We start from the raw sequence: 16,488 nt of genomic DNA, 5'->3' as shown, positions 1-16,488 counted from the left end.
CGACCCAAGCTTAGAAAAAGCTTCACGTGTTCCAAATTTGATCACAATATCCCTTTCCTTACTGATAACTTTCTGTGTGGAAAAAACCTACTTGATTTACAAAGCAATCCCATATATATGTGTAGCAAAAAACACATAAAATCTACGGCCAAATGTTTTGTGTTCCTCAATAAATCAGATAACCGGCGTGTTTCAAATAATTAAATATTTGCGACTCGAACGTTGATGCTTGTGAAAAACACATCATTGTTAACTAATCTATATGAATGAAACAGTACACACATATACAAAAAAATAATAATCTTTTTTTGCTCTCATCCCTAAATATGGACAACATCGAACAATTTCTCCCGAGCTTGCGTAGAGGTAAAAAGGCGTAATTATCACAATCTCGGGTTTTTATAAATACATCGTTACTGTCCTCAATCCACTTAATAGCTATCCCATGTGCAGTAATTTATTTGCTTCATCTATCCCCAGTACACCTTCAGGTCATCAAAAAGTATAAATACCTCCGTAACTACAAAACATGCCGTATTGATATTTTACACAATACTAGATGCTGCAATTACAAAGAAATCGCTCGATTCAGTTTTTATTCTTATTTTCTTTTTGTTGTTTTATGTTTGAAATCGTACCACATTACTTAACATTTGTGAGCGATCATGCAACTTTCGGAAAGAATTGTGCTATTATACAAAAGAGGAGACACATTTCCATCATAGTCGTATATTACACAATGTAACGGTCCGCTGTAAGTGGCCGATGTGCGTTGATAGTATAACATCCCGTTATTGACGGAAGTACGTTCATAGTACGTATGTTTACTTGGTTGGTAATATGCAAATTAACAAAGCCCGGACTGTGTGTGGATTGAAAATTTACTGTATATAAAGACCAGCGGACCACTTTAGAGTCGAGCATGCTTTTCTCTGAAGGGATCTGTTGGTATTTGTTTAACGTCGCACGTTACAGCAGGATCAAGCTATTCGAAATATATCATCATAAAATACAGAAAATGAATAACTTACCATGTGTCAAAATCAAACGCTTATCGATTTATCACTTTTTGAGCTATATCCGGTGTCAGTTCCGCCACAGTGTTATTTATCAGTATTTTTCAGCGTTGAGGTTAAGGATATCTTTATCCAAGTTGGTGTAGTAGATTAGAGAACTCAACCAAAACGTCGTTTTATTGAAATTTGCAAACTTTGAATGACAAGAATATCTGAAGAATCTTCTTCACATTAAGGAATATAAAATAGCATTCACTAAATAATTACTATCATCACACCGGCTCTCGGTTGAGACCTGAATATGGACAACTATTCCAAGAGAAGAACGCTTATGTAAAGCAAGTAAAACGTTAGATAATGAGTATCACCTGTAATGTGAATGTATTTCGAATAAAGACATACGATGTAATATATATTTAGAAATGCCAAAGGAAGACCAAATATGATTAAAGCATAAAGTCTGAAAATGCAAACATTTAAACGTTTAAAATAATTTACATTTTTGGCTTCCATCCAACTGTTGACAGTGTTCTGGGTATAATCATTATTCAATGTTATACAATAACCAAGGAACACGCATAGGATTTGAAAAAAAGTCAACTCTTAGACTCTATCACCTTTGTGGAAACTCGAAGGCGTTGAAAACAAACCGGGTCTCGTGCGTGCCCTGCGACAGGATGTGGGTGTAGGGGTCAGACACGCACCTGCAAAACAGATTGTGATCGTGTTACTTCCGGTAAATAATACTTACATACTAGCATATATATACAGTGGGGGAATTTTACAAAATGGTCAAGGCAATGTAAAAAACAAGAGACGTCAGTCACATAATGTTCTACTAGAATTTAAAGCATAATTACGTTTGATTGCGGAATCAAAACCACCGAAAATGTATACAATTTGGATAAAACGATACATAGAATGCATAGAATCATGTTATTACCCGTTTTTTATGAGCGTGTATGTGAGATCGGGCCGAGCGGAGGGGTCGGGTCGCGCGTAGCACGTGTCCAACCGCATTTTGATGTGGGTATCGTCTGTGTTGACGGCCACCTGGACGTACACGTCTTCTCCTGGGAGAAAGACAACACTCAAACAGCCTGAGGGTCACTTAAAGCAAACTGAGGCTCATACAAGGGGAACTGGGGGTACCACAAGGGGAACTCGGGGCTCACACAAGAGGATCTTTGGATCTCACAAGGGGAACTGGGGGCAACGCAATGGGAACTTTGGATCACACAAGGAGAACTGAGGGTCACAAGATGGGAACAAGGGATCACGTGAGGGGAACTGTGGATCACACAAGGGGAACTGTGGATCACACAATGGGAACTGTGGATCAAACAAGGGGAACTGGGGTCACACAGGGGGAACTGCGGATCACACAACGGGAACTGGGGATCACACAATGGGAACTTGTGGTTACACAAGGTGAACTGAGAGTCCCACAAGGGAAAATGAGGGCAACACAAGGGGGACTGGGGGATAACACATGGGAACTGGGATTCTCAAAAGGGGAACTGGGGGTCACAAAAAGGGTACTTGGGGTCACACAAGGGGAACTGTGGATCACACATGGGAACGGTGGATTACACATGGGGAACTAGGGGTCACACAATGGAAACTGTGGATCGTTCAAAGGGAACTTGGGGTCACAAAAGGGAAACGGGGGTCACACAAGGAGTACTGGGGATCACACAAGGGGAACTGTGGATCACACAGAGGAAGGGAACTGGGGTCACACAAGGGGAACAGGGGTCACACAAGGGGAACTAAGGATCACACAAGGGGAACTGTGGATCACACACGGGGAACTGTGTATCACACAAGGGAAACTGGGGGTCGCACAATTGAAACTGTGGATCCCACAAGGGGAAATTTGGGTCACACAAGGGAAAACTGGGGGTCAAACAAGTGGAACTGGGGATCACACAAGGGAGAATGGGGGTGTATGAGCTCCACTGAAAAAGCATTTTGTTGGAGGGTAAACACCTTTGTTTTTTAACAATATCATAATTTGAGGGAAAACACAACAAAAACATATTTGCTGACAATAAACGTATTATGTTTTTGAATGAATGTGCGCAAGCAGACGTATGGTTCGCTTATTTGAAAACAAAACGGAAGTAATAAAATAGCTTAGTATATATAGGAGGACGTTAAAAGGTTATACTTATTTGTTTATTATTTTTGTATTTGCAAATAAATAGCTGTTGAATACGATGGCATATTACTGACGTACGATAACCTATTACCGTTCGCGAATTGTTTCGTGTTAACCACTAATTTTTTGCGATACTTGCTTAGCTATCTAGGTAATATTGCCGAAACCTTTTTGTAAGATAAATAGCATAAGACAGGCTTGAAAGTGTATGGTGTCATATGACTGCCGTAAGATAACCTGTTAACGTTCGCGAATTGATGCTTAATATTTGCGATAACTATCTACATGAAGTTAATATTCGCGAAACTTTTTCGGTAAGATTATAAGTATCTTCCATGGCCGAGAGTGTAAGATAGGTTCATTCCGACCCGAGCGTAGGGTGTTTTGCGAAAACGAGGTTTACCGAGTTTCCGCAAAACACCCTGCGCGAGGGTCGGGATGAACCTATCTTACACGAGCGGCTATGGTAGATGCTTTTTCTCCCACCTCAGTTAAACAAAAATAAGTAAAAATGTATTTTTTGCTGGAACTCTTTTGTGCTTATTGAAAATAATTGCGTAAGGATATGCGATAGCACGTGGTTGTCATGGATATGCGCGCAGTGATCGTGTTAATGTTAATAGTCAAGTCGGTCTTTTTAAATAGATTTAAGGAGAATGAAGCATTATTTCTTGAATTGTGCGTGAAAACTGTTTTATGGTGACATTTGAAGCGAGAAATAATTAATTAGCGTTCTAAAGAGTACCATATAAAAAAAGATTTCCTTGATGCTACTGACGACAGTCTTCAACAAGGGAGGTAATTACAATGTGGTGAGTATTAAAAAGGAGTTCCATACGGGCATTTTATCTTCGCCCGTGGGCAAGATATGAATATCTAGCATGGTTAAATTATTGGATCTACTTATCTGAGGTGGGAGAAAAATATTACAAGACTGAAAACAGGCTTGCAGTGCCCAGAACAGCCTGTTACCTTTTTAGCTGTACGACATTAACACTTCAGGTTAATTAGTAATGGTTTGCAAATTCCACTTAATAAGTAGCATACTAACTGGTTAACTAGTTTAGATTCGTGTGAACACTTTAATATCTACCTTTGTATAAATATCTATAAATGCATTGTAGGCTTTTAGCAGTGACTGGTTATCTATTTATGATTTGCGAATTCCACTAGATAAGTTACATTATAACTGGTTAACTGGATAAAATTCGTGTTACCACTTACCTATAAATGCATTTCCGCTTTCTAGCAGTAACTGGTTATTTGGTTATAATTTGCGAATTACATTTAGTAAGTAACAAACTTACTGGTTAATTAGATAATATTCGTGTTACCAGTTACCTGTAAATGCATTCCAGATTCAGGCACTAACATGTAATCTAGTTTTGATTTGCGAATTAGAATACTTCGCAAACCATACTTAAATAACCTGTAAGTGTTGTACAACATGGAAAAGTAACAGGTGGTAATCCTGGGCACTTGCAAGCGTGAACGTGTTTAGTATTATGGGTTTTTTTATCTTACCGATTTTTTTTTCGCAAATATTAACTAGATAGCTAGAAGACTATCGCGAAAAAAGAAGTGTTAACATGAAACAATTCGCGAACGTTAATATGTTATCTCACGGCAGTAATATGCCACCATAGTTGAACATATAAATAAATTTAAAAAAAAAAACATAAACATATATACAGAAGAAAATTAATAATATAAATAGTTAAGTATGCATAAGGGTTGGGCCACACGTTATTTACAACATGTATTACGGCCCTTCCCTGATACATAAAGTTTAAGTAACGTTACCTGTTTTGAGGATGACCGGATTTCCCGTGATCTGCTTGTAGAAGGTTCCGTCCGTGAAAAAACGCACTTGGGACTGGTAGTGAGCACTTCCGGTCACATGAGGGGCGGCGGAGACCACGGACTGGTTCGGGTGAAAGTTAGCGGCTAGGGTGTCCGTCCGTCTTACCGCGCAATCCAGCGACACCTGTATATAAATGTCCAGGACTGATTGTAAGGGTCAATGTTTGCTGTGATTAAGCAAGACTGAGTGTAAAATCGCAGTCTAGTGACCGACGCAATGACCTTGGGCAAGGTCTAGGCTACACTGTGGTATAGGAGGCAGTGGTCCCCTTTCTATTTTTTTCAGTTATGTGTCACCGCTATACATAGTTGAAAAGAACGGGGCTTATATCCACTTAATTCAACCAAAATCCCACAGACTACCCAAAATTGCAGAGAAATTACCTATGTCATGACCTAGGGCAATGCCTGGGATACAATGTGGTAAAGGAGGCAGTGGTCCCCTTTCTCATTTTTAAGGTATCACCGCTATACATTGTTTCAATACTGTAAAGACGGACCTAGTATCCACTTAGATATACCAATATTCCACAGACTGCCAAAATTCGCAGACCAGTGATCTATGCCAAGGCCTAAACTACACTGTGGAATTGGTGGAAGTGGTCCACTTTCTCATATCTTTCTCAAGTTTTTTTCTCCATATCTAGAATTCAAGTGGTTCAAACGAACTCAAAGTAGCAAACTTTATGCCCGAACGTCACCGAGCCTTGCATTAACACCGGGCCATTCGAATATTACGGTGATATGAATGTTATAATTATATATAAATATTTAACAATGAAACAAAGCATGTTATCACTCATAAATATTCTTTGGTAAAACTCCGGTAATTCAGTGCTATCACCGTGACCGCGCGATCGTAACAACTCGGCCATTCCCGCCAAGCTTTGAGATCATTTCCTGTTGGATACTGGCCGAGGTGTTCCGATTGCGTGGCCGCGATGAATGCGACACGATTGTGCGGTGATACGGTGCTGCGGTACTTCACGCACAATAAAATTCGTACGTCTCTCATGGAATACGTTGAATAGCGGAAGACGGATAGAAGCTTCTGACAGAAATGCGTGTGTACGAGAGTGGGTAAGGGTGGAAGTAATATGGCGGGCGCCCGGGACACCATGTAAGTTGAGCACAGGTTTGGATGGGTCATGGGTTTGAAAGGGGCACTGGGTTGGATGTGGTACATAGTTGGGTCGAACAGGGAGTTGGTTTGGGCACGGGTTTGGATACGGCACGGGTCTAGTTTGGACAAAGGGTTTGGGAGGGGCAAGGGTCTGGATTTGTTACGCGTTTGGATGGGGCACGGGTCTGGATTGGTTACGCGTTTAGATGGGGCATGGGTCAGGATTGTGTACAGGTTTTGCTTGGGCACGGGCATAGAGCGGGTTCGTGTCTGGATTGGGCACATATTTGGATGGGGAACGGATGAGCCTTACCTTCCAGCGATACCCATGCACGATGATCGGGAAAGGCGAGGCGGCTTCCGGGTACACCAGCTCATTATGATACACGATGTTGTCGGGGGTCGTCTGAAGGCAATGTGAATGACAAGTCAAATAGATAATCTACTATCTTAGTCAAAGGAATGAATTAAGTGAGATAAGGGATACGGTTGTCGGTATCTTAACGCCATCCACGTAAAACCACTGAATTAATGCCAAATAATAAATTTGCAATCGAGTATTTGATAATGATATAAATACTTTTGATTTACTGAGATAATTTAAAAGGATTGAAGTCTATATAACTTCAGCTGCAATGAAAAAAATACCTGTGATCTTATAATAAGCAATAATAGCTTAACACCAAAGGCCGGTACCTTTGACACGGTGTGACACTCGGTGTAGTGCTGCCGGAAACGGATAAGGTCGCCGTCCATAATTCCGGTACAGAACTGGTCGGTGAGCTTCACCTGGGAGACGCCAGTGTCAGTGTGGAGGACGCGCAGCAGGGAGGTGTTCACAGCCACGTCCCAACCACTGGGGCCGCAACCCAGCGTCAGGGTGTCCTCCAGACGCAGGGCTGTAGTAATAAGGAAACGGGATGAGGTATTTGCCTGATTCTGTATAACCGGAAGTAACGATGTGCGTCTCCATGTTTCTTCCTCGGGGATTTACACCCAGCGTGAGACTGTTCTCAAGGCTTAAGGTTAATGAGTGTTCCAAAGTTATTTACTTCGGTCCATCTATGAATACCTCTTCTATTGAGTATTGAAGCATTAAATAATCACAGGATCCAAAAGCATGACTTCTTGATCAACTAAATTAATGGTATATACATATTTTGTGGTCATATTTGTGGTCATATATATAATTCATATATATATCCAGCACCCAGCTTCCGGCATCCAAACTTGCTACTATATAAGTTTGTTCATACGCGAGTACTCTGCCCGGAAGCCTTGTGCCGTGCCATTCTGATTGGACCGGAAGCGTATGTACATGGGTCCGTCCGTGGCAAGAAAGTGGGGAACCCTCTGGTTTCCAGTGAAGTATCCCAGTTGGTGTCCGCCCACGCCTGTGGTTACCTGGTGAAGAATGAACAATATATTAAACCTAACAAATTGTGATCTTATCAAGCCGTTCAAAACTAAAAAAAATGTTACCTGATTTTCGTCAATTGATTTTTTCCCAACAAACACTTTTAATTTTGGCCTTTAAATATTTCAAGAACACCGAAAATACCTCAACAGAGTCTCCATCTCCGGAAAGGGCAAGTTCACTGAAGGCGAGTTTGATTGGCTGATGGCCGGCGTTAGTGATGACGTAGAGGCAGTCGCTGTCGTCAGGGTAGCCCGGATAGCTTGGTGACGTCACATTTCCGCTCATGCCGTTGAGATAGTGGACGCAGCCGTCTGTTGTAATAGTCCGATAAGGTTTAAGGTCACTAAAGCCATATATGTTAAGCTTTCAGGCATGCACTTTAATGTGTAGGATGCTGAGAAATCCCAAAAACGATTACAGAAAGAGGATTCATATTGTAAATTAGCGTACGACACTTTATATGGCACAAGACCATACGTACGGAAGCAGTCGAGTGCCGCCTTTTCGTCACATCCGGCACGTGTATTTAGCGTGGAACATTGGCTGACATGCCCCTCCCAGCCATCACAAGCCACGTTACTGTACAGCACTGGAACCTGGCTCGCCACGCTGCTTACGACTGGTCGCGTGTTACTGTGGGTTAAAAAGGGATTAGTTTCAGGTAACCAATAAGACAAAAAGCGAGCTGTTTTACAATAGAAAAATTATGATATGCATCAACCATGTCAAATCATTCACGGCATACATGAATACAGGTAACGATAATTTTAAACTACTGAAAGCTCTACCACATACCATTTTCAATTTTCATACATACGAATATGTCACACATTTGTCCCATCTGTCAAAATATTGTAAAACTAACACGTCACACATTCCTAACAACAGTCCATGCCACTTAGATGGACCAGAGGTCATATTGTTTGTTTTTTGATATGTCCGAAATAGCCCTCAAATTTTACAGGGTGCCAGAACCTATTGAGTAAATGACCCAGGTACAATTTTGGGTCATTGGACAAACGGTCAAGGTCACAGAGTTAAAATGTCAAATTCTATAGCACTCGATAGTTACACCTCGGTCCATATAAACCATCGGGGGCTGACTCATAATGTCATATGAACCTCAGTGGTGTGTTATATTTCTTATATATGTGTATAATTAAAACAGCTGCGTATTATTCGCTTTTAAAGGGGGAACAGCTTTTTAAGCTAAATAAATCAAATTATTTACAAAACAGAAGCAAATCACCAATAACATGACTTCGTTAGATGTCATTTATATAAAAGATATAGCCGCATTTCTACATATAGAGATACAGCTCCAATTTGCAGTTAAAAAATGAGGTTTATCTGTTTTCAAACTGCACGTTAAAATATGGAGGGGCACCTGTTAATTATAAAGAAGTCAGTACCTTTTAATTTAGGACACACTTGAGAACTGATATTCACTAGAAAATACGGCGGCTGGTAACGCTTAAATTATTAAGGAGCGATAAAAGAAATGTGAAAAATTCGCTGATACTTCAAGGTGGTGGAAAAGGTGGCATGAATATGTCACACCCCTTAATTGAGGCATATTCGTACGAATTTGTCTCACACGTGTGACCTATTCTTATGTGTGAACATCAAGGTTCAATAAAAGCCCTATATATGCGTCTATGTAATACTTGTCATTGAAATAAATATGTTCCTTATATCGGGGATATTGTAAAATGCCATGATGTTAATTACACATGTTTACCTGCACTCTTTGTAAAAAAACAAACAGGAAGGCTTATTGTGTATACAAATAAACGTCAATTTACGGGAATCCGGCCATGGTGCATACGACGGCCGCGGAATTCTGGTCAAGACCAGAAGTACAAACGGACCAGCGGGAGCCATTTCCGGTGTGGAATGTTACCTCACCGCTCCATGTCCTGTTGTCTCCAATAGTAACAGACAGTCCACCTAGATTTTTAAATAATTAAAAACGGATGACAAACATTGAGTCACAGTCGACTTAATCCGCAAAACACAGCCTCGTATGTTGTGTATAGGTAGCCACGCACCTGGATATCCATAATTATGCTTTGTTGTGTATGAAGTTAACGGAATCAAGTACCGTGGTGGCCGACGATGGTATATTGCATGTATATGCATTGTTGACGGGTTGTACAAAATTAATGAAATTAACAATGCTTGATGTTATAACACAATCTATACAGATTTAAAAGTTTACATCGAAATATTTACACCTCAACTTCCATTCCTTAAATGAACGTCATTTCGGCAATTGCGTTCATCAATCGATGAACGCAACATCTTCGGATATGTTCGGATCGCAATTCATTGCATAACAATACACATGAAAAATATTTATCTTATTATTGTTTGTATTGTGCCAGAAGGTCCCGTAAAATATAAATCAACATTTTAGAAAGTGTTAGTTTTTTAAATTTTAAATGTATAGTTGTTTGAATTGAAAGCATAACTGTTTGAATTTTACGTTTAAAAGTGATTTCAAGTCGTTGATCTTTTCCCGCGATATTGTGACGTCATTAAAAAATGCTTCCGGGTCGTTCTATTTACAGAATGGGTAGGAATGGGTTACTCAAAGTTTTTTTTTTAAATGAAATTAAGTTTTTTTTAACAATTCTTGAATGAAATAATAAACTATTGGTGTAAATATAAGTAATGAATTGCGGGCTTCATGTCATTATCGGGGATATGAACGCACACACTTTGACCAGCCCAATTGCGTTCATACCCCGATAATGACATCAAGCCTGCAATTCATTCCTTAAATATTCACAACAAGTAATGTACTCACTTGATATGAGGACTGCAATAGCCGAAATTCACTCAGCCAATTATTGCAGTAAGCCTATTCCATTACTTGAGTTACCTGAACAATCAACCCCGACGGCGTCGGCATGGTTAACGCTGCAGGCGGAGACGTCATAGTCGAGGCGGCAGTGACCCAGATTGGTGGCGGAAGTGTTGCACGTGAGCGAGCGGCCGATCATGGACGTCAGGCCGTGCAAGGCTGGGAAGCTACTGGCGTTCACTGATCTAGCGCAAGAAAACCCGATATATTTTCTCATAATGATATCAGAAGACTATCGAACTTTTCCCAACAGTCTCTGGATATCAACATTTATATGTTTAACTTGACAAAAAAACGACAACAACATGCACGCAGTTGGGAATGAAATCATACCGAGACTGACATGCGTTTCAAAATGTGTATCACTTACTTGCCAATGTGGGTGAAAACAACAACAACATATCCCTGCAATATTTAAGCAATAAATAGTAACAAAACCATTTAATATTGGAAACATATTAAGTCAATGTAATGTTTCTAGCGGTAAATTTATATTATCAACATTTCTTTACATATTTAATTAATTCATACTAAAGCTTACTCATATCTGAGTGTCTGACAGACGACGGCTGCTGTGGCTGGCTCCCAGTGGTCCCAGCAGAGGCTGCCCCATCTGCCATTTCCTGTGCGCAGCTCCAGGCGGCCCCGCCATGGACCTGGCCCGTCAACCAACCGCACCTCTCGTAGACCTGTCAGAAATGTAGTATATGCCAATGTAACGGCATTAATACTGCTTCTCACCTACGACTGATCGACCGAATGACTGACCGTAACTGTATTCCGAGTACTGCACATAACGTGTTGGATTTTCGTGAATTGCCAGTAACTTACTTGCATCCTGTGGGTTACAGTCAATGCCGACGGCGTGAATGGAGCTGCAGACACTCGAGTGAAAGCGCGTGCCGGCGTTGCACATCTCAATGTTCCCCTCGCCACCCTGACACTCCGGCCTCAATAATTGAGCGGTCCGAGTAGCAGGGCTGATAGCGCCAACGGAAGATATTTCTCCAGAAACACCACCGCTACCACCCGAGTACCCACCATAGCTTCGGCGCCCAAGATGACTGCTGTTGTAAACAGATGCGGACGCCAACCTGCAAAAATTGTCCATAAATGATACACTGTTACGTACGTCTACTTGAAAGCTTTCCCTAGTGAGAGGATATTGTACTTCACCAATATAAGTCAAGTCCTTTAAACTATTTCTTTGCAACGACTTTCGCGGGGGTTTTCCGAATTTTCTTTTGAACATTTGGCAAGTAATTGTGCCCCATCCTTGCACACGGCACCACAGTCCGTTTGTAGTCAAACGATGAATGCATGTTGTTAACTTCAATGTACATTGTATTTAAAATACCTACCAGTATCCGAGTTCGCGACAGACAACCGCGGCGTCACTGGCGTCGAATCCTTCGTCACAGTAGTCCACCCAGTTTCCGGCTTCCATCACTTCAAGCAATCCGTCCGACTCCCCGCTCCCACCCGTGAGCCGCTTAGTTCTATTCGAAACTGCAAATTGAGAACGAGATGACAGACGTATTTGGTACATGATATATAACTACATGAACTTTAACAGGATTCGAATAACGGTGATCAACGAGACGCAGTTCCTATCTCCCCCCCCCCCCGTCCCTATCTCCCCCACCCTCTCACTATCTCCCCCACTCTCTCCCTATCTCCCCCACTCTCTCCCTATCTCGCCCACTTTCTTCCTATCTCGCCCACTCTTTCACTTTATCATAGAATAAAGAAGCATTTCAAACTTATGTGTCTGGAAGGAAAAACCTTACATTTACAGACGACACCGGCGTCCTTTGAGTGATCACAATTAACGCCGCCCTGCCAGGTTGTTACGCATTCAGTGACGTCACTGCTGTTTCCGGTGCAGTGTACGTCAGTCATCCACACGGGGCCGTCACCCTGCCCGAAGTAGCTGCCCATCACGGCACGTCCAGTCACATCACTTAAATAAAAAAAAAATTGTATGTGTTTCTTTGACGGAACAGCATTGAATTGTCATCAATTGTATTATGCAAATCCTCCTAATGCATCGCTATATATATTTCCAAGGACGCGTTTCTAATGTTTGTTATACTGTTATCTAACCAATTGAAAGAAATGGATTTTTTGTTGTAACCTTACACTCTGGTATAATAAAAAAAGAAAAGGAAAATAAAAACAACAATGACTTCCTGAATGTTCCGTGGTATCAAGTTATCCCAGAGAAAATATGCCTGAAACAAAGGTGTCCGTCACATGGCTTGATCACTAAAATATGGCCCCCAGTCCTTTCATATTATTTAAAAATAAACAAAAAATAATAAAAAATTTGGCCCTTTAGTAATTAGATATTGTTTAAAAAATTTAAAAAAAGACATTTCAATAAATTTGTAAGAGTATAACATGAAAATATATAATCTTAGAAGTTTATTGAAATGTCATTTTTTTTTTTTTTTTTTTTTTTTTTTTTATTTTGTTGATTTTTAAAAACCATGAAAGGAATGAAGAGCCATATTTAAAAAAAGAATATTTTTAAACAATATCAAAGGATTGTAGGGCTATATTTTGGTGATCAAGCTATTGGACGGACACCTGTGGTCTGAAATATTTGGAAATATTTGGAAAGCATAACGGTATATAATCTTACTAATATAAAGTCTACTCTTACGTGTCTTCCTCTTAACCCACAGGTTGTGGACTCGATTCCTACCAGGGTCGAGAGTGATTCTATAACATGTCGTCAACATCGTGCGAAAAAAAAGTATAAACTTGTATATCACGCTTCGAACATGCATTACGCTACGCCGTAACTTATTATATTAATACACATAGTCACTTGCTTACGTCTCGAAAGGGAACTGTGTAAGCATGCGGCAGACGGTGGTGGCGTCCGCATCGTCCCATCCGTTGTCACAGACGGAGCCCCAACGGCCGCCATGCAGAACTTCCACCCGCCCCTCTGTGCTGTGGCCGCCGCCTGACAGACGTAACTGTACTCCCTCTAGAAAACACGACTTGTAGCTCTTATTCGAAAGCAAATCACGATTCCTCGATAATGAATAATTACTGGTGGTGACTACAAGCATGTCGACGTGTTCATTGCATTGGAAAGTATGAACTATTATATTCTACATAATGTATTTATTCATGAAGCTTTTACTTGCGAAGTTGACCCCCTTACCACATCTTAGGCCAACGGTCTGGGAGGACGGGCACGATGACGTGAAGACGGGTGTACACTGGATGACGTCATTCTCGTCCCCGCGGCACGTGAGACGCTCCAAGTAGCCCGAGCTCGAGTGACCGAAGAAGTCCTTATAGTAAATCTGGTGCGGTGCGCTCCTGCACGCAGAGGTATGAAAGAAAATTAATTATCTGTACTGAATGGTAATTTTCTCAGTGAGTATTGCATTGTTTTAATCAATGCCGATTGATAGAGAAAACTGGTTTAGCTGTAATTGTTTAATATGGTTATATTAGCACATCACAAAATAGATCCCCTTCAAAGTTAACAATGATGTTGCTAATTTCGTTTACTTTTTAGCTTAATTCGAAACAATCGACCCACTTTAAATCTATTCGAACACTTTAAAGGTCGACATCATTGCATTGGTGTTTGTGAATATGATGGACTGCTCGCACCTGCCCGTGTATCCGAGCATTCGACAGACGACAGTAGCGGTCGCGTCCGAGAAGGCAGAATCACAGACGGTACGCCAACGGCCGTCCACGCGCATCTCCAGCGTCCCCTCCCACGGCCCCGTACCGCCACTCAACCTCACCTCGCTTGGGTCTGCATACGGAGAGATATGGTTTGTTTTTCGTCGAGCCTTCTATGCGTATATACGTATATACAATTTGTTAAGCACCTGATTTTGATCCGTTGAAAAATTCATACGATTGTTACCTTATGTTGTGTAACAAACACCATTAACATCGGTGTGCATGTTGACACGCCCACCGCGCCGGCTCCCACCTCCCCCCTTAAAACAGTCATTCCACTTACGGCATGAGATCTCCACATCGTTGTCATGGTTACATGTGGTATTGTCCCAGTCGACATGGGGACAAAAGATGACGTCCGACTCGTTGCCATAGCAACCGACATTATTCAACCAGATCGGACCCGACCCGCCCCCGTAGTTTGACGTCACCCTCGCTCCACTGAATATATCGAGAATGGTAAGTAAAGTTCGATAATAAAAACGAGTAGAAACACGAGTATATTTATCGAAAACCTCTTGTTTCTTCTCTTGCTACGAACAATATTATGTAAGTCTATATTCAACGGGTAAATCTGTAATGAAATATACAGTATGCTATAACAAATGTTAGTTGCCTATTGTTTCCATCTGTACTGTGCTAAACAATACTTCTACGATGAGTTGGTTTTCTGCAGCTGTCAGAATGTCATTCCCATCAAGTCTATTAAGATCAGATTAAGAAAAAAGTTTCTTTCTAGAGCAACATCAAAGAACTGCTACGAAATTAAGCGATAATGATTACAGGTATCCATTTTCATTCGCAGTCCTACTTCCACAAGCACACACGCATACACTTCCACACTTCCACACGCACACCCGCATACAGACCTGCTGTTAAAACCCATCATGTGACAGAACACGTCAGCGTCCTGTGGTTGGAAGTTTGCAGAGCAGACGGACCCCCATACGCCCCGGTGCTCCACCTCCAGGCGGCCCTCGGACGGCAGCGCCCCACCCACCAGTCGTGCAGGCGTGTGGTCTATATCAAAATCGCATTTCTACCGATCACATAATTTATAATCTCCGACCAAACCGTTTTGTATAAGCATTTTTGCTCAAGCATTGTTTCTTGCTTTGCTCGATTTTTTTACATCTCGATGTTTTATCAAGGGTCTTGGCGAGTTCCAGACATCGAGTTTTGGCCCTCTAGCAGCGATTAATGCTTTTGATAAACAAAACCTAACCAAATTTAAATGGTCAGTTTTTTCCTCCAGCGGATCCATTTTGCAGCCCATAACACATTTTATTATTATACAACATAGCAATAGAAGTCTCCCATTGGACCAGACAGCAAAATATATCGTAGGGTAGGGTCTATTCACTGGGGTTTCTCATATCATGTGAGTCTATTAAAATTTTCTCTCTTTTTCAGTTTTATTCTTTATTTTCCCTTTATATTAAAAAAAAACTGTCATATAATAAAACCGCTCCTCCTAATTGTATAATCAATAAATATTTTTGAGTAAAAGTACTTTTTATATCTTGTCGATAAAACAATATTGCGTTTGGTACAATGTTGCACTGGACATACCATAAATGTTAAAACAAAATGTATTGTACCACATATGACGCCGGCGTCGGTTGAGTGGTTACAGGCGGAAGTGACGTGTTGACCCCACGTAGCTGTAGCGTTCGGACACAACCGGATGCTTGCCTCGTTTCCTTGACAGCCGAGCCTGTCAGTCCATATACTTCCGTAGTTAAGCTGAGCGTATTTGGACCCCGGCACTGCAATCCTGCAGGCGATAGAAATGCCAGTGTGTATAAATTATCGGCCTAGCATAAGCAATTCATGTTGTTATTACTGAATATATTGAGCAGAACATATTTTAAAACAAACATTTAAATAGTATCATTTACCGACATAAATTGTGTTGTTGTTGTTGTTGTTGTTGTTGTTGTTGTTGTTGTTGTTGTTGTTGTTGTTGTTTTAAATAAAACGTATAAAAATAGCAACATAGTAATGATTAATGTGTATCAAATTATGTCAAATTTCACTGATGTTGTGCTTGCACGACATTGGACATTGGACATTCAAAATCGAAAGTTGTGATGGCACGACATTGGACATTGGACATGCAAAATCGATTGTTGTGCTGGCACGACATTGGACATTGGACATTCCAAAATGAATGTCGTGCCAGCAAGACATTGGACATTGGGATTTCGAATATGAATGTCATGCTACCACGCCATTGGACATTGGACATTCAAAATCAAAACGGTTTGAAATCATCCGCTGGACACTCATTCATTCTCTGAGGTTTAC

At 41.0% G+C, this 16,488-nt stretch overlaps 1 protein-coding gene across 1 annotated transcript in view; it reads right to left on the bottom strand.

Moving 5' to 3' along the window:
- LOC128224636 (deleted in malignant brain tumors 1 protein-like) overlaps window positions 1-16,488 on the bottom strand; it is a 36,522-nt gene that overhangs the window by 1,428 nt on the left and 18,606 nt on the right. Inside the window, exons 6-25 of the mRNA XM_052934561.1 lie at window positions 15,780-15,955; window positions 15,048-15,198; window positions 14,462-14,619; window positions 14,098-14,248; window positions 13,637-13,797; window positions 13,300-13,456; window positions 12,246-12,418; window positions 11,817-11,964; window positions 11,287-11,549; window positions 10,997-11,144; window positions 10,474-10,640; window positions 9,392-9,536; window positions 8,068-8,219; window positions 7,728-7,897; window positions 7,423-7,570; window positions 6,863-7,065; window positions 6,480-6,572; window positions 4,984-5,167; window positions 1,960-2,089; window positions 1,634-1,720 (exon numbers count right to left, since the gene is read on the bottom strand). Coding sequence (XP_052790521.1) covers window positions 1,634-1,720; window positions 1,960-2,089; window positions 4,984-5,167; window positions 6,480-6,572; window positions 6,863-7,065; window positions 7,423-7,570; window positions 7,728-7,897; window positions 8,068-8,219; window positions 9,392-9,536; window positions 10,474-10,640; window positions 10,997-11,144; window positions 11,287-11,549; window positions 11,817-11,964; window positions 12,246-12,418; window positions 13,300-13,456; window positions 13,637-13,797; window positions 14,098-14,248; window positions 14,462-14,619; window positions 15,048-15,198; window positions 15,780-15,955 — 3,165 coding nt within the window. The remainder of the gene's footprint in view (window positions 1-1,633; window positions 1,721-1,959; window positions 2,090-4,983; window positions 5,168-6,479; window positions 6,573-6,862; window positions 7,066-7,422; window positions 7,571-7,727; window positions 7,898-8,067; window positions 8,220-9,391; window positions 9,537-10,473; window positions 10,641-10,996; window positions 11,145-11,286; window positions 11,550-11,816; window positions 11,965-12,245; window positions 12,419-13,299; window positions 13,457-13,636; window positions 13,798-14,097; window positions 14,249-14,461; window positions 14,620-15,047; window positions 15,199-15,779; window positions 15,956-16,488) is intronic.

Source organism: Mya arenaria, chromosome 17, assembly GCF_026914265.1.
Source record: "Mya arenaria isolate MELC-2E11 chromosome 17, ASM2691426v1".
Taxonomy (NCBI): Eukaryota; Metazoa; Mollusca; class Bivalvia; order Myida; family Myidae; genus Mya; species Mya arenaria.
The sequence above is the reverse complement of the archived record's forward strand: the minus strand, read 5'-3'. Positions and strand labels throughout refer to the sequence as shown.